Below are 25520 nucleotides of genomic sequence, written 5' to 3'. Positions count from 1 at the left end.
GTAATAAAAATGTGATTTCAAAGTTTATTTAAATCAAAACAGAAGTTTAACATATCCATATCTCATTAAATAATTAATTAGAACTCTGGTCTATAACCTTTCTGAGTCACATTCACTGTTTGATATTATAAAGTGACTGAGATTGCAAAGAGGATGCTTTTAATAATTGTATTCTTAATCACTGCCAACTTATATTTAAAAGAAACTAAAGCTACTTATGGAGATTTTCAAGTTTTATTTTAATGCATTTGAAAACTTGATGAAACTTGATAAAAGAATTTACTGGTCACTTTCCTTAAATCAAGGACCATTTTGGATTGGCTCAATTTTCTGAGTCCTCGGGGGTTCCCAAGACTATTTTTTCTTAGCAATACTAATAATCACTTCATCAAAAAAGAAAAAAGTTGCCAACTTATTTAAGGAAGTTCAGGTACTAGGACTCAAATAAGTTATGTGGATTGAACAGATAACTAGATACTGTACTGATATGCTTCTGGCTCAATGGACAATGGATATACAACTTTTCTAGAGCTACTTGGTAAAAATAAAATTATAATTCCAGAAGAGATTTACACATTTTTAAACAAGTATTTACCATGATTTTATTTTCTCCGGCTGCATTTGGAATACAAAACTGAGGATATCTCTGAATTATTAATCTGGTTCAATTTCACAAGAGGAATCAGTTAGGCTGAAATTAAACTATTGTCACCAGGAAGACACAATATTACTGGACTTTGGAGATGCGTGTATGTGATTCCCAGAACAGTTACATGGAAATCGTTGAACATAAAGCAATCGTATATATTTTTGTGGGTACATACTTATGAATGTGAAGTATAGTAAAGGTCTGAAAGAATATACATTCCAGACTAGTTGTTGGTGGGAGTGGGGATGTTAAAGGAATCAAAGGGGAATTTTATCCTTACTTGTAGGATTTTTTAAAACAAGAAATATATATGTATATATATTTGTATAGTTATTTAAAAATAAAAATAATAGAAGATAAAATACAAAATTACCTTGATTTTAAAATGGAAGTCTGGAGGTAGATTTGTAGTAGGCCATTGCTGAGTATACCCTAGAGTTCTAGATACAGTCGTCCCTCCGTATCCACTGGGTATTGGTTCTAGGACCTCCCCACCTCTACCCCACTGCTGTGGATGCCAGAATCCACAGAGATTAGGTCCCTTATGTAAAATAGCACAGTGTTTGCACATTGCCTACACTTATCTTCCCATGTATTTTAAATTGTCTCTAGGTTACTTCTAATACTTAACAGTGCAAATGCTATGTAATAGATGTAAGTACAATGTAAATGATATGTAAATAGTTGCCTGTAGGAAGCAATTTCAAGTTTGGCTTTTTGGAACTTTCTGGAATTTTTTTTCCAAGTATTTTCTCTCCGTGGTTGGTTGAATCTGTGGATGTGGAACCTACAGATAGAGAGGGTTGACTGTAATTTCAATTGGTTAAATTTCAATAGCTTGCTATATTGTCCTCCCTCATATTTTAAGTTTCCATAATACCAGCTGCTTGTGTTTGCCTATACATACCAGAAGCCTTCTCTCATCTGGGCATTACTCGGTGCTATTCACTGCCTAAAATCTCCTCCCCTTCTCTCCTTGACTAGCTTAGAATTAGCTTTTTCTAGGAAAGCTTTCTCAGGGCTCCACCTCTCCGTGCTGATAGTGTTCTTACCTGAAAGCCTTTGCATATTCTGCCAAGAAGCTTGGACTTATCTTCTTGGCAAAAGAGAACTTTTATTCTTTTAAGTAAAAGAATAGCATCATTAGGTTTGTACTGCAGTGTCTATGTGAATGGCAGTACCCATCCTCTTTAACTATGGACAACAAAGAAAGGAGAATGTAATCTTTTAGAGCTTTGTACCCTATTTAGCATTGCTTTCTCTCTTCCTTTCACTTGGATCATCTGGAAAATTTAAGGCTGCTCATTGTAGAATGACTTCTTACGTCATTTGAGTAGTGAAGGACCATCTTATCTAAATTCTTACTCTATACCCAGATTTTTACCTAATTCAGAACTGTTATACAAGGAACTTAAAAATCAGGGGGACCTATTTATTTGGGTTGGGTATTTGTGATAAAAAGGAAATGACTGAAGTGGCACCAATTACTCAAGTATTCGATGTTCTCGCCCTGGTTCAAGGCAAAGTAGAATGCTTCTTCCAATTTCGGCATTCTCACTCAGGATGAATGAGGATATGGATGACTATGATGTTAATGAGCCCTTGTGAGCCAGGATTTACTGTGCTGGGCCACCTCTTTCATTTATGTGGGTTTGCTTTCTGGATGAAGTTGTGAGAAGGTCAAGTTGGAAATCCAGGCATCATCTGAACAAGTAAGATGTGTATCTCAGCAGCCTAATCTCTCACTTGGGCTTAGTCTTTCTTATAGTGCCCTTGGCCTAGCCTGTCAGAAATTGGACTGCTTCTGATAGCTTTTGTTATCAGTCAGAATAGTAGGGCACTATTAGCCCAGCTATTTTTTTTCTTAGTTAAAAGAGATAACATTGGGATAACAGTAGAAATTAAAACGTTTCTCTAGCCAGGCTGTGTTAAAGCTCATTGTTATCTCTGATTCATCACAGATCCTAAACCACTACCTGAATCCTAAATGTAGTTTGTATGACTTTTCATTTTCTTACCACCAAGAGGACAAAATGGAATATTCTTTAGAAATATTCTCAATACAGAGCCCCTCCTCTGCTTTATATTTTATTATCCTTCAGTATTCAATAATTATAAACAGGATGCTAAGAAATCTTCTTTACAATTCTATATCAATTTTTGTTATTTTGGGTTCTTTAAAAAAGATTCTTTTCCTGCGTTATATTATTTCATTATGCAAAGATAATTCCTCCTTGTTCCTGAAATTTTGCATGGTATTCATGCCTCAGAATGAGGCTTGGTGTCTGTAGCAAATAAAATTAAGAATTAGAGTGTTTTTGCAGAAATCTAGGTTTTTTTTCTCTTCTTAGAAATTTTACATGGTTTATACTGTATTACTAGCCCTTATTTGCCATAAATTAGCCAATAAGTTAGCCAGAAATAGAAGCTTAAAAATATCTAATGGATTGTTTCTTCAGATTTTATTAGGAATGCTAAATTAGTGAACTCCATAGACTCCAAAATTCTGTTCTGTTTATTTTTTCACCTATATGAAGAGAGAAAATAATAATAATAATTTCCTTACCTTACCTGTTTCTTGAACTTTAATTTGGAGGCGACATAGTGTAGTGGGTAAGAGCAATCACTTTAGGGCCACACTGCTGGATTTGAATTGTGTTCTACATTATATTTACTTATTCAGTTTTCTTAATTATAAAAAGAAGATAATCATAATAATACTTTAAAGTGGTGCTGAGGTTTAAATGAGTTAGTACATGTAAAGTGATTTGAAGGGCCTGGCATGTGGTAAGAGCTGAAAGGTGTTATTTTAATACTTGACTGATTCTTTTCTTTTCTTTTTCTTTTTCTTTTTTTTTTGCTATGGGATCTTAGTTCCCTGACCAGGGATTGGACCTGGGCCCTGGCAGTGAAAGCCCTGAGTCCTAACCACTGGACTGCCAAGGAATTCCCCTCTTTTCTATCTTGTGTAGTTTATTTCTTTAGAGTACAAGTATAAATATATATCCTACGTGCACGTATGTGCTCCAAGTATCTGTCACCTGGATGGCCCATAATCCTCCTATCTCCTGGGGTTACCTTTTCTAGCAAAATGGCTCCAGTTCGAATCCCTAATATAATAGGTTGTCTCAAGTCCTCTCTAACATCTCTGGGGCTTACTAGGGGGAGGGAGGACAGTATGGTTCTCTTGCTGTAATTTCTTGCTCTCACTAAGTATTACAGCCCTGCTGCTTCTCCTGCTTATGGCTGATGACTTTTCTTTGCCTTAACTTTCCTGTTTCCTTCATATGCATCAAGGAATTTTCCCAATAAAGAGTATTCCTTTTTAAGAGGACTTCTACCTTCCTTCTAAAGCAGAGCAGGACTATTCAATAAAACTTTCCATGATTTTGGAAATGATCTCTAATCTCTGCTGTATAGTAAGTTCTCCACTAGTCGCATGTGACTACTGAGCCCTTGAAAAGTGGCTAGAGCAATTGAGGAATATTCAATTAATTTTAAATGTAAAGAGCCACATGAGGTTAGTGAGTACCACGTTGAACAGCACAGTTTTGGATTCTATCTGCTTCAAAGTACAGTCAGATTTTTCTTCCTGTAATACATCTATCAGCTTTAATTTTTTAAATTAGAATGTAAAAATTTTTACTTTTTTTTACACTTAGTTTAGTTGTATGGATGCACCGATACTTCTACACATGGAAGATTTTAGAAAATTAGTAGGAACGGTGGATTATATCTAAATTAGAAGTCTCAGGATTTTGTCTAGCAACAAGTGTGTACATAGGTGTGCATTCTTTTCTTAACACAGGAACTAGCTTTATCCTTTCAGGGTATTAATTTTTTTAATATTGGTTTTCAAAAAGTATGAAAGGATTTAGGAATACTCTGTAAAGTTTGTATCCCATGAGCTTCACATGAACTGCTGTGCTGTTGGAGATGCTGTTGACCATCTAAAGTGGTCCCACATTGACGAGGCTGGAACCCCCCCCAAAAAAGGTGCTGTCGACATCCAGAATTGCCCCACCTCGGCTTTGTTGCTCCTGCTGCAACCAGCAACTACTCTTCTGGAGCCAGGGGCAGGAAGCTTCTCTTTTTCCTCCTGCCTTTTGATATCCTACTAGTGTCTCCTGATAGCAGAACTTAACAGGAAACTGGCTGGCAAGGAGCCTAGGAAATGTAATTTTCAGAATCCAAGCACCAAGTGTAGAACGGAGTATAGGAGGGGTGGGTTTGGGGCTGAAAGATAATAGGTAACTGACCAGTATACCTTGCTGGAAGCGAGTGATGATGAGATGATAAGTAAATGTGTGTGTGTGTGTGTGTGTGTGTGTATGTATATGTATATGTATATGTTTGTATGTATGTGTATCACAAATTTTTTTTTATTATACACTCTGTTCTGTGCTTTGATTTTTGTTTCACTTGTTCGACTTCAGTTGTTTTATATTGGTTCATTAAATTTATAATTCTCTATTTGTGGTTGTAGGGTATTTCATTCTATGAAATGTGCCATAATATATTTCACCAGCCCCCTACTGATGGACATTTAGATTGTTTCCAGTCTTTTGCAATTACAAATGATGCTTCAATGAAAGTTGTTTCATATATAATTTTGCACATGTGACCATATTTATAGAATAAATTCCTAGAAGAAGAATTGCTATCAGATAGTGATAATTTGTAATTTATAATTTTCAGTTATAAACCATATGGCATGTCTTACTCTTGCCAATATACCTTTCATTCATGATTCAATGTTTGGCTGTGCATTTACATAGAAATGCTGAAAACACTAGATCATATGATAGAGACACTGTATAATCACAGACAAGGCCCTCAGTTGCAGAGTATGGCAGTGGGAATTGGTCTTGGGATTTACAAGGTTACAGGAGAATACGGCCTTTAGCTAGACTAATGTCGGAAGGAAGGGAGGTGGATGATTAAACAGCAAAAAGTCTAAGGACTAGGGACTACACATTGGGCCTGGAATAATGCAAGAAGGAAAAATAGAATAAAGAGAGAGATTGTTTGCATAGATGCCGCTTAAACACCTAAACAAGCCTGAAGCCCATGAAACTCAGTACAAAAGAAAATGCCTCTTCATAAATAGCAGAAGAATTGTTTCTAAAATGACTGTTGACATTTAGAAGTATTTTCTGGCTATTCCTCAACCCCATCCATTATTAATACACGTTTGCTAAAAATGTTAAACTACATATGTGGATGTGAATATGATTTTAAAATGAAAGTCTTCCTTTAGCTTTTCCCAGAGATAATAGTTATAAGTTTGGTGTCATTTTTAATATGCATACACCCAAATGCACACGTACATATTCACACATTTTTTTTTAAACAGGAAAGGTTTTATACTATATGTATTTGTTCTCCAACCTTTTGTAATCTCCAGCTTGAAAAACCAATATAGCATGGCTCTTTTTCCATGTAGATATATCTTATTCATTTTAATGATTACACACTGTTCTGTAGTATTTTAGCACCCAAATTTATTTTACGTTCACTACTGGTGAATGTTTTTCAGGTTGTTTCTAAGTTTCATTGTTTCTAAAAATGCTGCAGTAAATGTGCCAAAGTTTTCTATAGATCAGGTTCTGTTTTCTTGAGCATCATCTCATACTTTCTCTAAACAAGTAATATCTAGAGTAGTAATTAGTTTGGAGGCAAAAAATACCATTCACTATGGAAACATATTCCTATGTATAACCATCTCTTCTTTGCAAATACCTAAAATGTTAGTTGTTGTTCATTGAATAACTGAAAGTTTTGTGTTAACTTCAGTATGGTGAACCAAAGTTTTAGCTGTTTCTGCCACAGACTTGCAATTTAAAGTGAGAAAGATGAACTTTACTTACGATATAGTAAAGAATGTTTGAGGATGAAAAAGATGATGTATGTGAAACATTTTGAGTTTCTCTTAGGAATAATAAGATGTAATACTGTTTAAAATACAGATGCATTACCTTCAGACTTCCTCTTGTGAAAGACCATATCAAATATAAACCATATAGTTATTTTCCTAGAGTACCTTATCTCCTGGAATAGCTGATGATTGGTTGTGGAAGTTGTGAAGGTATAGGAAGGAGACTGCTTGGTAGCTGATGTGGTGCAGTGGGACTCATTTAGACTGTGAGTCTAATCCAACCTCCAGCACAGTCTGGCACTGAGAGCTAGTCGTGCTACTTTGACTCTTCATAAGTCATCTCACATTCTCCTTTTAATTATTTCACAGTTGTATTATGAAAAGTCAAGATGAACTGAGATGAAACATAAGGACACTACTTTAAAAAACTTACTGTTTATATGCTTAGGATGATTCCAGGGGTTAGGAATATTAGTGTGTCTGGGGCACATCTGTGAGGTCTATTATTATGCCCTTTCAAGAAGACTAGTGAAAAAATGGTAAGAGAAAGGATTGAGAGAAAGATGAGACACAGGTTTCTGACTAAATTATAACTTTAGCAGGACATCAGAGTTTTATTTCTCATAAGATTCATTAAGTACCATTCCTTATTTTTTCATGAACCAAACAGACAGAATATTGATCAACTGAAATTATCATATAAAAGGTAGTATAGATTAAAAAAAAATTTTTGAGTGTTACTGCTTAGGATAATTCAAGCTAGCATCTGGCTTACATTTATATAACATGTTCTGGTTCATAGATCACATTTAGACTTTATAAATTCAAGTTCATTAATTGCTAGAGTTTCACCTTTTAGCTCTTTTTAAAACTGGTTATCACATATATAATTTTCTAATCTTTAGAAAGTTCATTTGTTTTTTGAGAGCAAATTACTTGTCTATGTCAAGGTTCCCAGTGGTTTATATTTTAGGTACATAAGGACTCTAAAAATGTAATCAGTTTCAGTTATTTTAATTGCACTTAAGTTTTGCATCTCTTCCTTAGAGAGGTTTTGATTTTCTTTTCTTTTTTTACATTTAGGGCTACTTCTTGAGTTTTTATTTTTAAATGTTTTTGTTTTTTATCCTTTTGGGATAACTTCTTCCATAGTAGGTGATAGAAAGGATTCCTTGAATTTTTTGAAATCTATAATTATAGTTGTTTACTTCCTAGTAGTGTTAAGGGCCTGTGGGCACATTTTATTGATTGGAGTATTGTTAAATATTTTTAATTATTTAAAAAACTACAGGATATACTTATACATAAGGATTGTTTGTTTTCAAAGCTGGATCACCTTAGCTAAAATTATAACTTACATTTACCTTTTCTCTTTATCCTCCTTCACTGTTTTGTTTTCCTCCACAGCATTTGTCACCTTCTATTTCTAATGTAAATACAATTTCCTTTTTTTGTTTATTTGCTTGTTTATGGCCTATCTTCCTTACTAAATTAATATCTCCCTGAATGCAAAGATTTTTATCCTTTCTGTTGACTGTGATCCAATGCTTAAAAAAGGCACTGTATAAGCACCCGCACAGCTTTCCAATTTTTAAATTTAATTTGTAAAAGCATTTAGTCAGAACTTGTAATTTTGAGAATATTGACCTTGTTTTAAATGTTCATTATAGTGAACTCCAACTCATCTGAAATATAAATAATTGGAACGTTTATGTCACCATCTTTTTAAAATTCTTATGAAAGTCATATGCCTTCTTACTCCCATCCCCTCAAATAAGGAACTTATTAAAAAATTCAATCCTTATAGTATAATTTAGAGTCTACATATTAAGCCCAGTCTCTTGCAAGTTTCTGGGTTAGTGGTGATAACTGATTTTCATATTGGTGTTAATAATGGTGATTTTCATGTGCCTTAAGATCCTGAAATGTCTTCTGAAATTATGGCATAGTGGGAAGCAAATTCAGGAAAATAATGGTGGCGTCTTCTCTCAAACTATCCAGTCAGCAAATCACAATATAAAATGAGTATTTTTAAAACTTGAGTAAGAATAATATGAAAATCTTATATATTATCATAATATTTTAAATGGAAAAATATTGCTTTATAATATGTGTGAGAAGTATTATTAGGAAAGTATTTAATATCTCTTTTATTCATTTTAGATAAGATGGGAAAAAAACATCACATTGGGGGAACCACCAGGATTCTTACATTCTTGGTGGTGGTAAGTATCTTTAATTCCATTTTCACTAGATTGATGATGCATTTCAGTAGGCCTGCACTGTACCTGTTTATGATTTCATGCCTCTCATTTATACTTTTTCATTTTCTACAATTATTTTCTGAAAGGTAGCACTTAGAAAAATAAAAAACAAACTCAAAACCAGCATTAATGTTATTTAACTTAAAGATACTTCTATTAAATCAAGCTGGAATTGTGACCAGTGTGTGGAATCTCCAGCTAGAAGTATGATATTGTATTAGTCAGCTCTGGCTACCGTAATAAAATACCATAGACTGGGTGGCTTAAACAACAGAAATTTATTTTCACACAGTTCTGGAGGCTAGAAATCCAAGATCAAGCTGCTGAGCATGGTCTGTTTCTGGTGAGAACTCTCTTCCTGGCTTGTAGATGGCTGCCTTCTTACTGTGTCCTCACATGGCAGAGAGAGAGAGAGAGAGGGAGGGAGGGAGGGAAAGAGAGAGCGAGCACATAACAGAGAATGAGAGAGAGAGACCAAGCACGTGCTAGCTAACTAACTAGCTTTCTGGTGTCTCTTTTTATAAGGGCACTAATTGCCCATGAGGGCCCCACCCATGTGACCTCATCTAAACCCGAGGCTACTGAAGGTAGTGGTGGTGATGGTGGTAAATTATTAGGAGAGAGAATAGTCCAAAAAAGTTTGAAGTAATTCTGTATAGACTCAGAGCTAGGACTGACTAGGAATGTACACAAAGATGGTCAGTCAGTACTAAAGGCCCAGTTGATATCAGAACTTATAAATTTTATTGTGGTACAAGTATGCCCAGGTATGTGACTTTTCTGCAGCAGTAGTTGTTGGTCTAGGTATTCAAATGGACAAGCTAGGCTTTTCTTTTTCTTTTATTTTTAAAAAATTTCTTCAGTTAGGAGCATTTCCTGTTCAGTACTTTATACATTCATCTCTCAACATCTTATTCAAAAGAAAAAGCAAAAGTTCTCTTCTAGTGCTGTGCACGTGGTTTCCTTGGTCCGTTACTTCATGCCATCATCTTTTTAATCTCTCTCCTGAAAACGTGCTTTACTAGAAGTTCTATGGTGAATAGAACCACACTTGGTCAGTTGTGGTTGTGGGTTTCCCTTATTTGTCTCACATACGTATGGCAGGAACAGGTGCAGTCCTTTGGTTCAGAGTTGTTCCTTTATTTGGAACAACGGTTCACTGCAGTTAAGCAGTGTCATTGTGCTGTTTTCCTGGGGTTTAAGACTGACCTCTTGTAACATATAGTGGTATAAAAGTCAGTTTTTCATTTTACATAGTCTGTATTTATGATATCTAGATCTAAACTAGAAATGCTTAATTATTTGCTGAATGTAGTTGAGTTTCCCACTTGTTGACACCCTTATATTTTGTATGTTTCCAATTAGGTCTGCAAAGTGACACAAGAAACCACTTTAGAAGTCTGTCCCTATTGGATTAGTGGGTTAACAAAATGAGGACTTTAAGTTTTTCATTATAGAATTAATTCTATTTCAGAAACACCTGTTTCTGTTTTACTCCCTTTCTCATGAATTTAACCTATCCTCTTACTGTAAATGGTTGATAAAAACTCACTGAATACTTTGGCTTTTTGCTTCCATCAGACTTTAGTTTTTTTGGTCTTTGCTATCAGAAGGTATATCTCTTAAATCTGCTGTTGCCCTTCCTTTTTCTATGGCTGTTAGATTCACGGGAGTTCTTCCTCTGTGGTTTTGGTATTTTAAGAAATTTTTACTTAGTTAGAGATATCAAAGAAATTGTAAATAATGAGCATAAATATTTTTAGACCATATTTATTTTAATTTAAATCTAACACACGCAAAAGGTACATTATTTTCAGTGTTTTTAATGTTCTTCCCTAAAACTATCAATACTAATGTACCTTTTGAGGTGCCTACTTTGTCGATATAAATCAGTGATTCTTAATGATTTTGAAGTCATGGGGTCCTCTGAGAACTGATGAAAAGCTGTGTATCCCCTCTTCCAGGAAACTGCCCAGATCCTAAGCTTTCCTGATCATTGTGTGTAGCCAGCCATGACTGTGGGCCTTAAATCCAGCAGAGGATTGATGGATGGAAAAAAGATGACTTTTTTTTTTCAGCTGTTTCAGTGGTCCCTTTGATTTTTTGTTTTTAATTAAGACTTTATTTATCTTTTAGAGTAGTTTTCAGTAGGTTCACAACAAAATTGAGGGGAAGGTAGAGATTTTCCTTATACCTCCTGCTTCCACACATATATAGCCTTCCCATTATCAACATTCCCCACCAGAGTGGTACATTGCTGTAATCGATGAACCTACATTAACACACTAAATCACTCAAAGTCCATAATTTGCATTACAGTTCATTTTTGGTGTTGTACATTCTATGGGTTTGAACAAATGTATAATGACATGTATCCACAATTATAGTAATATACAGAGTATTTTCACTGTCCTAAAAATCTATTCTCTGCCTCTTCATCCCTCCCCACCCACCCTCCACCCCTGGTACTCACTGATCCTTTTATTGTCTCCATAGTTTTGCCTTTTCCAGAATGTCATTTAGTTGAAATCATACAGTATGTGGCCTTTTCAGATTGGATTTTTTCACTTAGTTATATGCATTTAAAGTTTCTCCATGCCTTTCCATGGCTTGTTAACTCTTTTCTTTTAGTGCTGAATAATATTCCATTGTCTGGATGTACCATGGTTTAATTATTCATTCACCTACTGAAGGACATCTTGGTTGCTTCCAAGCTTGGCAATTATGAAAGAGCTGTTATAAACATCCATGTGTAGGTTTTTATGTAGCCATACATTTTTAGTTCCTTTGGGTATATACCAAAGAGTGTAATTGTTGGATCATATGCTAAGAATATGTTTAGTTTTGTAAGAAGCTGCCAAACTGTCTTCTAGACTGGTTGTACCATTTTCCATTCCCACCAGCAACAAATGAGAGTTTCTGTTGCTCCACATCCTGGCTAGCATTTGTTGCTATCAGTGTTCCAGATTTTGGCAATTCTAATAGGTGTGTAGTGGTATCTCATTGTATTAATTTGCATTTCCCTGATGACATATGATGTGGAGCATCTTTTCATATGCTTATTTGTCATCTGTGTATCTTTTTTGGTGAGGTATCTGTTAAGGTCTTTGGCCCATTTTTTTTTTTTTTTGTGGTACGCAGGCCTCTCACTGTTGTGGCCTCTCCCATTGCGGAGCACAGGCTCCGGACATGCAGGCTCAGCGGCCATGGCTCATGGGCCTAGCCACTCCACGGCATGTGGTGGACCGGGGCATGAACCTGTGTCCCCTGCATCAGCAGGCGGATTCTCAACCACTGCGCCACCAGGGAAGCCCATGGCCCATTTTTCAATTGAGTTGGTTTTTTTCTTATTGTTGAGTTTTAAGAGTTCTTTATGTATTTTGAATAACAGTCTTTTATCAGATGTGTGTTTTGCGTATATTTTCTCCCAGTCTGTGGCTCGTCTTCTCATTATCTTGACATTGCCCTTTGCAGAACAGAAGTTTTTAATTTTAACAAAATCTAGTTTATCAATTATTTCTTTTATGTATTGCGCCTTTAATGTTATACCTAAAAAATCATTGCCATACTCAAGGTTATCTTGGTTTTCTTGTAAGTTAACTTCTAGGAGCTTTATTGTTTTATACCTTACATCTAGGTCTGTGATCCATTTCGAGTGAATTTTTGTGAAGGATTTCTAGTGTCTACATTCTTTTTTTTTTTTTTTTTTGCATGGGGTGTTGTCTAGTTGTTGCAGTATCATTTGTTGAAATGACTATCTTTGATCCATTGTATTGCCTTTGTTCCTTTGTCAAATCAGTTGACTATATTTATATGGGACTATTTGTGGGCTCTCTTTTCTTTCCCATTGATATATTATCTATTCTTTACCAATACCACACTGTCTTGATTACTGTAGCTTTATAATAAGTCTTAAAGTTGGGTAGTATCAGTCTTCCATTTCTGTTCTTCTTTATTATTGTGTTGGCTATTCTGGGTCTTTTTCCTTTATAAACTTTAGAATCAGTTTGTCAGTATCCATGAAATAACTTGTTGGGATTTTGATTGGGATTGCATTGAATCTATAGATCAAGTTTGGAAGAACTGACATCTTGACAATATTGAGATGCCTGACCTTTTTATCCTTAACTCTTTAGAGCTGGGCTTCATAATCTGTGCCCTAGGTTAGGGATTCAGAACTGCCTTTTTTCAGGTTGTCCCTTTTTTTTTTTTTTTTTTTCTGACTGGGAAGGCTGTTGCTGCTGTTGAGGTCCAGATGATTAGGATAACGTGTATTCTTTGAGAACTTACTGCTTGCTCATTTGGTTATACTAAAAGTCCCTGTTGGATGGACCAGTTGCATTTTTATGATGACTTCTCACTTCTGTCTTCTATAGAATATTTGCAAGTGGAGTTTTCCTGTTGTTTAAGCCTTTTCACCAAATATTTACTGTGCAAAATTATGCTGCCTTCAAGGAAATAAGTAGTAGGAGAGATAAACAATTAATAGTATTATAACTGAGGTATGTACTGGTTATAATAGCAGTACAGGAGGAATACTTACATCAGCTTGGGAGAGGTAGGAAAGGCTACACAGGGAAAGTGAATCTGAGCTGATTTGAAAGTTGAATGAGAAAAGGGTATTTAGGGTAAGGAATGGTTAGCATGAAATCTTAAAAGTGATCCTCATGCATTCAAGGAAAGGCAGGTTTCTTGGATCAGTTGAATTGTAGATGTACTATGAGGTGATAGAATATAAGGCTAGAAACAAAGGCAGGGGTCAGACTATGAAGTCCTGGAGTACATCAAGGACTTTGGACTAGAACTCAAAGATTTTAAACAAGGTATATGACATGATTAGCTTTGTGCTTTTAGATACTTGGCATTACCATAGACATGGATTGAAAAGGATTGAGAGCAGAGGCAGAGTCTAGTTTACAGGGCAGTTGTTATTGTCCAGTTGAAAGGTTATTAGGTGATGGACCCCAGATAGTGAACACTGAGTGGAATAGATTGGAGGTGAATGAAGAAGTTGCCAAGTTTTAGATTTGGATGGTAGGATGAACACTGATGCCATTGATTGAGTGAGAGAGTATAGAGAGAGCAACAGGTTTTGGAAAAAAGACCATGATTTAGCTCTGACAAATTAAATTTTGAGATGCCTGTGTCACATTCAGAGAGAGATGCCCTATACAGTCAGAGATCTGGATCTGTAGGTCTGAGACAGGCCCATAATGGTTTGGGAATTATCAGCATAGACTATACTGTAGTGAAGAGTGTTCATGGGTGAAACTGCCAGTGTAACAAGTAAGAGCAGGGCCTGGGGTTGGGACTCTGGGGAAAGTCAACCTTTAAGTGTAGGTGGATAAAGAGGAGCCTCAAAAGAAAATACTTAGAGAGGAAGGAGGGTAGTCAGGAAAGAATAATGTATGGGAACCAGGAAAGGCATTCAAAGGAGAGATCAAATATGCAGCAGGTAAAAGTAAAACAAACAAACAAACAAACAAAAAGCAACAACAAGTATTTTCCTGAATCGGGAAGTAAAGTGAACTTTGGTGGTCTTGGGGAGAACAGTTTCAGTGGAGTAGTGAAAGTGAAATTTAGAAGGCTGTTATATTTCATTTCTCCAGCTCCAAGTTTATGGAGAGTAGTTGAAGTGTGTGGTGATGTGTGTAGTAGTTTCAGGATTAACAGTGGAACAGGACCTAACATTTTTATTTTTAAAATTGAATAGATTTGAGCATGTATATAGATTGAGGTGAAAAGAGTAAGAGAGGTTGAAGACGCATGAAAGAGCAATAAACATGCACAAAAATGCAGAATAAACTACAGGAGAGATGAGGGGCAAAGGCCTTGGAGAGAGAGGAGGAGGGGAATTTCTCCTTTTAGTATGGGATAGAGGAAAGTGTGTGATTTTACTTTCTGGAACTGTTTTTCTTGTTTTTGATATGATTTCCCTTATCATTTCTTTTCTTCTTTCCCACTTTGCACCATGCCCCAGTGCTGTCATATTTCTTAGGCCTCCCTCCTGTGTTCATTGCATTTACCTTGATCAAATCCCTCTTGAAAGCATATTTCCTCTTAGTATGCTTTAATAAAAGTTCTCAACTCTCTTCCATGAATTTCAGAAATAAAAATGCGAAGAAACTTCTTTCCTCTGAAATTAATGTCCTTTTAGATTTGTGTAATTCAAAAATACACACTTTTTGAAACTTCCTATTTAAAGTTTTAATGGCAGAAACTGTGACTCAGTTTTATTTAATATTATATGTAAAGCACCTTTTGAAGTAACTTTGGGCTCATGTATTTATATCCTGTAATTAAATATGTATAACATTGCAGAGAAAATAAACTAATAACTAAGATTATCATGAGAATCCAGTTTCTGTCACTTGGCAGTGGAAAGTCAAATCTTGCAGCAAGCTAGCACTCTAATGATTTTAGAATCTAACGATGCCATCAGGTATAGCTAAGAATAACCAAATACTTATGTGAAAATAATAGCATTGGAATTAGTCAGCAGGCTTACTAGAATGGTATAATATTTGTAATTGGTAGACTAGTTCTTACTCATTAGTTCTTGCCTGTAATAGGCATTGCGTAGCTAATTATTTACTTGAATTAAGTTAAACTAAACATCAACATAAGACAATGTAGGCAACAACTAGGATAGAAGAAGAGTATAATCACAGTGATGAGGGAATAAATAGTATTAGCAAGAGAGAAAGCAAAGAACACAGGTGGTCAGGCTATAGGGGAGAAGGGAAATGTGTCTGGGAGAGTAGGAAAGGAATGTGGAATACAGAGGAAGATTTGGTGGGGAGAAGACATTGTAAAAAAAAAAACTGATGGAATCTTCCATTAAATGCAAAGGATTAGAAAGGAAATTGAGGCAAATTTTACTTAATAAGAAAACTTTCTTTCTGGCCATAATAACTCTATGAGACTTTTCTAGAATACTTTTAATACCTTCATACTTATTTTAAAAGTACTTTAGCGTAAATCATCTTTGTATCTGCACAAAAGTCTGTAAAATACATAACAGATATTTTCTCTTTACATAAAAAAACTAAGGAACAAAAGTATTTGCTCAAGATCAAACTCAGAATTAAAGTTTTCTGAATTGTAACCAGTACTCATCTCAGTAACAGATATTATTTCTTAAATAGGGAGCAGAATTTAGTGGCCCACTATTAATAAGACACTAATTACAGCCCCCTTTTGAGCATCATGAGTGGCTAATTCCAGACAGTAGATATAAATGACTCAGAAAGTTTGTCTTTTCTGAGTCCAGTCTGTCTTGAGGCATCCATGGATCACTGGCAGCTTGTGTAGGGTGAGGAGGTGGTTGCCATAGGTTACTCAGGAAATGAGTTGGAGTACAGGGGTAGAAGGTAGGATAACAAAGTGTTTGCTGTCTTATCCAGGACAGGTATCTATCTACCATACTCTTGTAACAGCTGATGGTGCTCACACTGCCAGAGCTGTATAAACCTGCCCATAATCAGGCATATAAGGCATCTTTGAAATAAGAATTTTTAATACCACACTCACATTAGAGGCAAAACAATGTAAGATAAAATGTTCGAGCCCAGCTCTGCCATTTCTGTGGCACTTGTGTGGCCACTTGTGTGCCACTTAGGTAAATTATTTAACCTTTTGAAGTCTCAGTTCCCTTATCTATAAAATGGGAAAATAATAGGAGGATTAAATGATGGAAAATGTTTAGTATATGATGCTTGAATTTCACACATACTTATTAAATGTAAGCTATTTTGATGGTACTTTAAAATATGAATTTGTTACTAATCCAGGATTATGTGAGAATTTTCTGATAGTGGAGCAAAATTTAATGCTTACATTTTAGAAAGTATTAAGCAGTGCTAAGGAATGATACAAGTACATGTATGTGGAAGTTCTAAGGTGATGAGCAGGTACATGTACATTTCACTACACTCCGTAGTGTTACGAATGGATAGTTTTCTTCAATATAGGTTAAGAGTAACTAACATTAATTGATAATGTATTTTGGGGACAGTCAACAAGAAATAACTTCCTTAGTTATTTTAAGACTTGAACTTATAATAACATGACTTACTCCTCAGAAAAAAATGTCTTCCCCAGGGGATTTTTTGCTTCTTTTAATTTTTATTTTCATAGAATTCTAGATCTTGCCAGTGGCATGAAGGTTATGTAATTACGTTAGCATCCCATCTTCTGGGACACATCTGGCATGTTTACCCACCCTCGTAGACTTCTCTGACAACCATTTTGCTTTCTATGTTCCCTAGAGAAATTGAAAGCTAGCTAGTCGCTTTGAATCACATCCTCAGGATAGAAGGAAAAAGTATTTGGATGAGATCCTCAACTTGGAAATCCTGTGTTTTTTTTAACTTAGGTGGGGAAATTTTTAATAATAATAAATGATACAAGAACAAAGATTTCAATACTGTGCAAGTTTTGCTTCTCTGTATTTAGTCTCTATCTTCTTCATTTGTAAAATAGAGATTTTTCACTAGTTTCTGCTTAGGAATAAAGAGACTGTAAATCTAAAGCATTATTCATGAATATCAATCTACCACATTTCAAGGATAGTGTTTTGGTTTCAGGCTTTGGATTAGAGAAATTGAAAAGCTCCTGGGCCTCCAGCATGTCAAGTTGTAGAGAGAGGAAGTCTGTATTTGTTGATTACTATAACTTTACAGTATAGTTTGAAATTGGGAAGTCTCCAGCTTTATTATTCTTTCTCAAGATTGCTCTAGCTATTCAGGGTCTTTTGTGGTTCCATACAAATTTTAAGGTTATTTTTCCTGTGAAAAATGCCATTGGAATTTTGATAGGGATTGAATTGAATCTGTAGATTGCTTTGGGTAGTGTGGATGTTTTAACGATATTCTTCCAATCCATGGCATGGAATATCTTTCTATTTTTAAAATTTCTTCTTCAATTTCTTTCATCAATGTCTTATAGTTTTCAATGTATTGCTCTTTCACCTCCATGGCTAAATATATTCCCAGGTATTTTTTTCTTTTGGATGTATTTGTAAGTGGGATTGTTTCTTCATTGTTAGTATAGATTCACAAAAACAAACATCACAAATTACAACAGACTTTTGTATATTGATTTTTTTATCCTGCAACTTTACTGAATTCATTTATTCTAACAGTTTTTTTGTGGAATCTTTAATAATTAGAGTCTTCTTTCTTTTTTCTTATAATAATTAGAGTCTTCTTTCTTTTTTCTTAGTCTATTAGCTAATGGTTTGTCAAGTTCGTTGATCTTTTCAAAGAACCAACTTTTGGTTTAATAATTTTCTTTTTTTTAATTCTTTATTTCATTTATCTCTGCTTTAATCTTTATTATTTCCTTCTGCTAGCTTCTTCTGATTTCTTCTTTGACCCATTAGGAATGTGTTGTTTAATTTCCACAAATTTGTGAATTTTTCTGTTTTCCTTCTGTTATTGATTTCTAACTTTATCCCATTGTGGTCAGAGAACATACTTTGTATGATATCTATCTTTTTAAGTCTGTTGAGACTTAATTTGTGCCCTAACATGTGATCTATCCTGGAAAACGTCCCATGTGAACTTTAGAAGAACGTGTATGCTTTTTGTTGGTTAGAGTGTTCGGTGTATGTCTATTAGATGTAGTTGGTTTATTGTGCCATTTAAGCCCTTTATTTCCTTGCTTGTGTTCTGTCTGCTTGTTCTGTCCATTATTGAGAGTAGAGTATTGATGTCTCTATTATTTTAGAACTGTGTATTTCTCCCTTGGATAAATGAGTTTAAAAGGATATATTTCTTTACCTTTATTCAAGGAAAAAATGTATAGGTAATGTAGGATTGTTAGAAATACCATATATAAAGTTATCTGCTTTAGTAATTTGGTTTATTATCCTTAATCTGGCTCTTGCAAATTTTTGACCTCCTATTAAATCCATAAAGAGAAACATTGTCATAATATTGCATATAATATTCTGTGATTAAATACAATTTAAAGACAACCATTATAAAATTTTGGTTTTAAGAGCTTTGAAGTTCCTTAAAAACATGAAAATGAGAATAATTGCAATATACTGTAATTTATAACACGCCTGATCCAGGTGGGAAACTTTAGGCTGTATCCTTGTCTGTGTATAATTCTTATACTTTTTATCCCAAAAGGGATAGAGGGAGGTCAGGTACAACTTTTAACTGCTTTCACTCTCCTAAAGGAATTGAAGTTTATTTAAATTAATTTGGTCTTTATTGTTTGCTTTGTATTTCTTGCTTATTGTAGAAATTTAAAAGGAAATAAATGCCAGTACTTAATCTTTCATATTTTTCACCTCTAAGGGTAATCTTATTTTACTGAATTAATTGTGTTATAAGGCATACAGAATGTTTTATCCTAACTGAGGAGAGAGACCCAGGTTAAATGAGACTTCAAGGGTCAAAACAAAGAGACCAGTTTGATTTACCAAGTTTTATTGTACCATTGTTAACTGTGCCCTCAGCCCAATGACCTGCCTTAACAATATGTATGCATTTTAAGCTTTTGTGCAAGCTAATTATAGTGTTGATGATATTATTAATAATATGCTTACTATAAGACCCTGTGTTTATTTTGTATAATTTAATTTTCTCAGCAACCCCATTGTATAGAGGAGGAAATTCCTATCTGTTTAAACAAATTGAGCTAGTAGTGGGAGGGAGTCTCAGGAGGGAGGGGATTATGGGGATATATTTATACATATAGCTGATTCACTTTGTTGTACAGCAGAAACTAGCACAACATTGTGAAGCAATTATACTCCAATAAAGATTTTAAAAAAAGAGCTAGTAAACGGCAGGAACAGCTTTTGTCTCAAATATGTCCTGTTCCAAAACTTGTGCTGTTAACCACTCAGCTTAACCTACTTTCCAATTCTATAGAGTGGGAAATGTATAATAAAAAATACTTGTTGATCAGTAAAATTACCTTTGTTTATTGCCAGTACTTTCAGCCATTTTCTTTGCTGATTTTTAATCCCTTGCTCATGTTTGTTGTTAATTTTATAAATGGGAGGATGACTGGGGCCATATGTTTTGTAAGCAGTATAATTATTTTTTCTCAACCAGTTCCGTCTTGCTTTTTCCCATTGTTCTTGAGTAGGAAGAAAAAAAGAAAGTTAGTGTGAATTTTTTAATTTTCAAAATTACTAACCTGTCTTTGTAATTACAAGGGAAAACCAGAGGATATTTTAAGAAAATATATTTATTTGACAGGTGTGACTTAACGGTCAGGGTAGGGTATCGGTCTGGGGATTGGACAACAAAATTATCTTGAAAATATTAATTCCACTTTTATTATTTATTTTATAAATAAAGTTACTTTAATTCCTTAATGATTAAATTGGTATTTTTAAAACCTTTTCAGGGCCTCCCTGGTGGCGCAGTGGTTGAGAGTCCGCCTGCCGATGCAGGGGATACGGGTTCGTGCCCCGGTCTGGGAGGATCCCATATGCCGCGGAGCGGCTGGGCCCGTGGGCCATGGCCGCTGGGCCTGCGCGTCCGGAGCCTGTGCTCCGCGACGGGGGAGGCCACGGCAGTGAGAGGCCCGCATACCGCAAAAAGAAAAAAAAAAAAAAAAAAAAAAAACCTTTTCATTCTTCATGGGGAAGTTGTGAAAAGTATTATAATTATTTCAATCATGTGTTTAAGTCATGTAAATAGACAGTTAAGAATGACAGTCTAAATTTTTTTTAATTAAATTTTCATTTTGGAAAAATCTTAGCATTTCTGAACAATGGCTGGGTTATACCCTATTATTACATGACGAGCCTTGTCTGTATTTAAATCTTTCAAATAAATATTTGTCTTGAAGAAGAAAACACATTTTGTGTAAAGAACATTTGTCTTCTAATTTTGGGAATTGTGATCTCTCATTTGACATTATATGATTTTCTTAATGTTACCATAATTACTTTTTTAGTGTATTTTGGGATCTCTACTGTGCAGCTCCAGAAAGACGGGAAACATGTGAACATTCAAGTGAAGCAAAAGCCTTCCATGATTATGTAAGTTACTATATAATTTTACTAAGTTATATTGTCAGTTTTCTTCTTAACCACTGTTCTTGAAAAATGCATTGGACCATCCATTTTTTTCCTTTGGTACTTAAGAAATTATTTTTTGTCTTGGGAAGTAGGCTCATCACTTTAAAAGTGAAATGGGCTTGTGAGTCTTGTTGAAGAAACTTAGGATAAGAGAGTAGTCCTAACTCCAGGATGTTAAAGGTGTTTCTTATCTTTAAGTGTGCCTGATTTGTGAAGTTGCAGATTTATAAAAATTAAGTAGTAATTATTCCACAAAATTCATCATAAGAATTCTGTAAGTGAAAAGTTCCTCTTCTACATATAGCATTTTAAAAATATATAGAAATATTACATTATTCTCTTTTGCAACTTTTAGTTACACATCATAAGGCTAAATATCCCCTTCACTGAATTCAGTTCCATAAATAAATTTATTGTAAATTAAAGGAAATATAAGATAAGAGAGCAAAAGAGTCTGGGCAAAAATGAAAATGTGAATTTTTTTTTAAATTCTTAAGGAAGAGCAGTGGCCTATCCTTGGCTAGGTGATGTATACTGAGTGTTTTTTTAGAAGAAGTGTAAATGTGATTTTAGAGAGTTGATGGCATCAGGAAGTAAAATTGTAAAAAAACCCAAAAAGTTGGGGGGGAGTAGGTTTTCTTTAGGGAAAAATAACATTTAAGAATGAGGAGACTGTGTTTTGAAGGGGCTGGGAAAACACTGTGTTTGGAGAAATGACCATAAAAGACATGCAGATTGAGTTTGGGATGGAGGAAAACCAGTTTCCTTGGTGTGGAGGAAGTGGAATTGGGCCTGGAGCCTGAGGAAATATCGATTTTAAGTACCTAAAACTTTACCAGAAGGATACATGTTTGGTTGGTAGCAGGGAGGCATCATTCTGTGTAAACAGCCTTTAAAACCAGAACCAGGGCTCAAAGGGGAAAAAGAACTTGTTCTTCCAAAGGAAATACCTCAGCCTTAATCTGAAGAGTGGAACTAGCCAGAAGAATTATAACCCCAAACACAGCACAAGGAATAGTATGCAGATTTAAGAGAAGTGAAAATCTTGGGCATCTTGTAATACTGTGTAATACTTTAAACATATACTAAACTGATTAAAGTGAGACTGCTTGTGATTACTTCATCTGATATTGATTGTACTCATAAAGCTTGCTATGTGCTAATCACTAGCTCTTGGGGACAAGGTGAGTGAAAGAGATGCTGCTGCATATAAAGAGAAAGTACAGAAAAGGCAGATGAGGCAGGGCCCAGGACATGGCATTTATTTGAACAATCTCCTTCTCCTTTTTCACCTTTGGGTAATGGCTGTAAAGTAAAGCAGAGACCCAACCACGAAGAGTGTAAGGATTCTGGCTAGAGTGAGATACTCATCTCATCCGTCTCTTACATCAAGAAAGACGTGCCTAGGTTTGGCCTGCCAGCAATGGGAAAGGTTTTTAAAATAACCACTAATTTTGACAACTAGATGGCATTAGATAGTATCAGTGTTCTGCTGTTAAGGGTGTACAATGTTTATGGATCTACATCTTAAGAAATTAATTATATAAGTACTTTTTCAAAATTCTATTGTATAGAAAGATGCAGCCTTCTGTTCACCATGGAGATCTTATAGGAAACACTGAACTAATTTAGTATCTCCTTCTTAGAAGCATAGATAAATCATCATTGTTGTCATAGCCATCATCATCATCGTAATTGTAATCATTTTGCATCCATAAGGTGCTTTCGGTATTTCAGAGAGTACTCACTTTAGAAACCCACTTAAATATTTCAAGGTTTTTGAAAATGACTATTGACCAGAGGTAGGAGTGAAATTAGATTTTATAGGAAGAATAACCCCTTACCATGTAATTTGGTCTTAGAAAATGTAGTTTAGAAAAAAGTCAGTATTTGGATTTTACAATTTGTTATGAATTAGCACATGCTTTATCAGATATTTCATAATTTTATCTTAAACATTAGTTTTAAGAGATTTGATTTCTTAGGTGTCATTTTTATTATAACTTTAAGTCAATTTATTTTTAATGGTAATACATCTCTAAATTTTTTCAAATGGAGGTTGCTGAAAAGATAGAGTTTGACTTACAGAATCTTATATTGCAATTGGATTTTTAGAAATGCATTTGTTTTCTGTAGCAAACTTTTATGGTAATTTTCATGGGTAGGATTTCCTGAATTCTTAATAGCAGATAATTTCTGAAAATGATCAACATAATTCATGTTTAATGTGTAAATATAGAAGTTTGAAAGACTCAGGGAAGAAAATAGGAAACAGGAACAAACAATAAGAGTTTGGTAAAATTCTGTCATGTAATATTGCTATATTAGAGTCCATTGGGAACCATTTCTAAGATAGTGATTAGTATGTATACCTACTGAATTTCAAGGTAGTTCTCAAGGAAGCATTCTGAAAAATATTTTCTTTATTAGCTGCATCTTCAGAGTAAAAAAATACTTGCATGTATAAATTCTGATATGTTTAAAAAGTACTCTCATTATTTTCTAGTCTTCACTTATCTATGAGATTGAATGGATAATGAAAGATAAACTACTTTTTTCTTTTATTTTTTAAAATTTATTTTACTGAAGTATAGTTGATGTACAATGTGTTAATTTCTGCTATAGAGCAAAGTGATTCAGTTATACATATATATATATTTAAATATCTTTATTGGAGTATAATTGCTTTACAATGGTGTGTTAGTTTCTGCTTTATAACAGAGTGAATCAGCTATACATATACATATATCCCCATATCTCCTCCCTCTTACGTCTCCCTCCCATCCTCCCTATCCCGCCTCTAGGTGGTCACAAAGCACCGAGCTGATCTCCCTGTGCTGTGCAGCTGCTTCCCACTAGCTATCTGTTTTACATTTGGTAGTGTATATATGTCCATTCCACTCTCTCACTCTGTCCCAGTTTACCCTTCCCCCTCCTCGTGTCCTCAAGTCTATTCTCTACGTCTGCGTCTTTATTGCTGTCCTGCCCCTAGGTTCTTCAGAACCATTTTTTAAAAAAAGAGATAGTGGAAGCATAATGAGGTAAATTATGAATAATCCTTTTAATTAAAAAATAGGCTAAAGTGTTAAAAGTGATTATCTTTTGATACTGGGACTATGCATGATTTTTATTTTTATCTATATAGTTCTGTATTTTCCAAATATCTGTAGTTAACTTTATATATAGAAAAGTTACTTTAAAGCAGATTAAATTACACCTTACAGTGAGTTCTAATCTTTCTTCTAAAATTAGAAAATAAAAATCTTAGTAAAGTAAAATTTAAATTTTAGGTGGTCATATGTTTTCATGTAACCATGTTATATTCATAGGCATATTTACCACTGCTCATGAAAGACTTTTTTGGTAAATGCACATACTAAAAGAGAGATATATAAACTGAATAGATGTAATTTTGAGCCATTCTATAATTTCTAATAACTTTTTGGTAATAATTATCCCAGAAACATTTTTGGCTTTTGGTTTTTAATTTTTTTTGGTTTGTTTTCTAATCATTGCCTTTTTAGAATATGGATTTTTGTCACCATATTATTTTATTTGCCAAATAATTTTAGATGCAGTGTTAATTAATATCTTTTTCCTCAAAAAATCACCCTGTTCATATTTATTGTGAGAAAAAGAAAAAGAGAGAAAACATTTAAGATTATTTTGACCTTTGCATTTATATTTTAAAATATATTAACTATTTAGCATCCATATGGAGTACCAAATATAAAATAATTATACCTTTATAAATCAGCAATTAATAGTATGTAGGGATGTACTTTTGGATGACAAAGCTATAAAAAATCACAAGGAAATGATTACATGTCAGGATAATGGTTCCTTATGAGAGATAGGAAGAGGTTATGATTGGGATGGGGCTCATGGCCGTGGCTTCTGAGTTGGCTGGCAAAGTTCTTTTTTTCCTGACCACAGTGGTGGTTACTTTACAATAACGATATGTTTGCTTTATAAAATTTCATAATGCCACAAATTTATTTTGTAAGGCTTTCTGTATTTTTTTATTTTAAAATAACAAGATTTTAAAACAGTTACAATAATTAACTTTAGAAAAAGAATATGCACAGTCAGTTCCAATGAATGAATGAATGGTTCTAATGAACCATTGTTATGGTTCATCCTTAAGAACTGATGGCAGAAAATCTAGGGATGGTCTCCAAACAAATCTGTGTTTGCTTCTTCTCTGCTATGACAGACTCTATGAAGAATGTCTACCTGTTGATTTTCTAGAGGGGAGTAGAGAATAAGATCAGGAATGACGGAGGAAAGTTTAGTAATTAAGATTTTATTTTATAAGAGAAGAGAGAGATTTTACTATACGATAATTATTTTGCCATATGGCTGGGGGATACCTAGCTTGGCCCTGTTATTTTTATCCTGAGTGAAAACCAGGTTCATCTAAATTATAAAATTATTATTATATATTACAATATTATCATTAAAATGTAAACCATCATTTCAAGTGATTAGAAATAATACCTGCTAGCTTGTAAAGTTTATTGGACTAGCTTTCCTTTTGTCCCTATTACTGTTGTTTTTATTTTACTCTGAAATCACAGGCAATGCTTTTATGTGGAGCTAGTTAACGTTTACTGGATTTTTTTCCTGTTACATCTTAACATGAGTTGTTTTATTTAATAATTTATTTCTGAT

The 25520-nt window shown here is 34.4% G+C and overlaps 1 protein-coding gene across 8 annotated transcripts in view; it reads left to right on the top strand.

Moving 5' to 3' along the window:
* SSBP2 (single stranded DNA binding protein 2) overlaps positions 1-25520 on the top strand; it is a gene marked incomplete at its 3' end in the record, with an annotated part of 330177 nt that overhangs the window by 99419 nt on the left and 205238 nt on the right. For 4 of the 8 annotated variants that reach the window (XM_081231543.1, XM_081231541.1, XM_081231542.1 and 1 more), the window contains exon 4: positions 20723-20807. In XM_081231543.1, coding sequence (XP_081087669.1) covers positions 20723-20807 — 85 coding nt within the window. Of the gene's footprint in view, positions 1-8677; positions 8753-20722; positions 20808-25520 lie in introns of those variants that run through there. The other 4 variants (XM_081231547.1, XM_081231546.1, XM_081231545.1 and 1 more) reach the window with 2 other exon arrangements.

This window comes from Mesoplodon bidens (assembly GCF_964165515.1).
Source record: "Mesoplodon bidens genome assembly, chromosome: 4".
Classification (NCBI taxonomy): domain Eukaryota; kingdom Metazoa; phylum Chordata; class Mammalia; order Artiodactyla; family Ziphiidae; genus Mesoplodon; species Mesoplodon bidens.
Note: the sequence above shows the minus strand (reverse complement) of the source record. Positions and strands in the feature narration are given on the sequence as shown.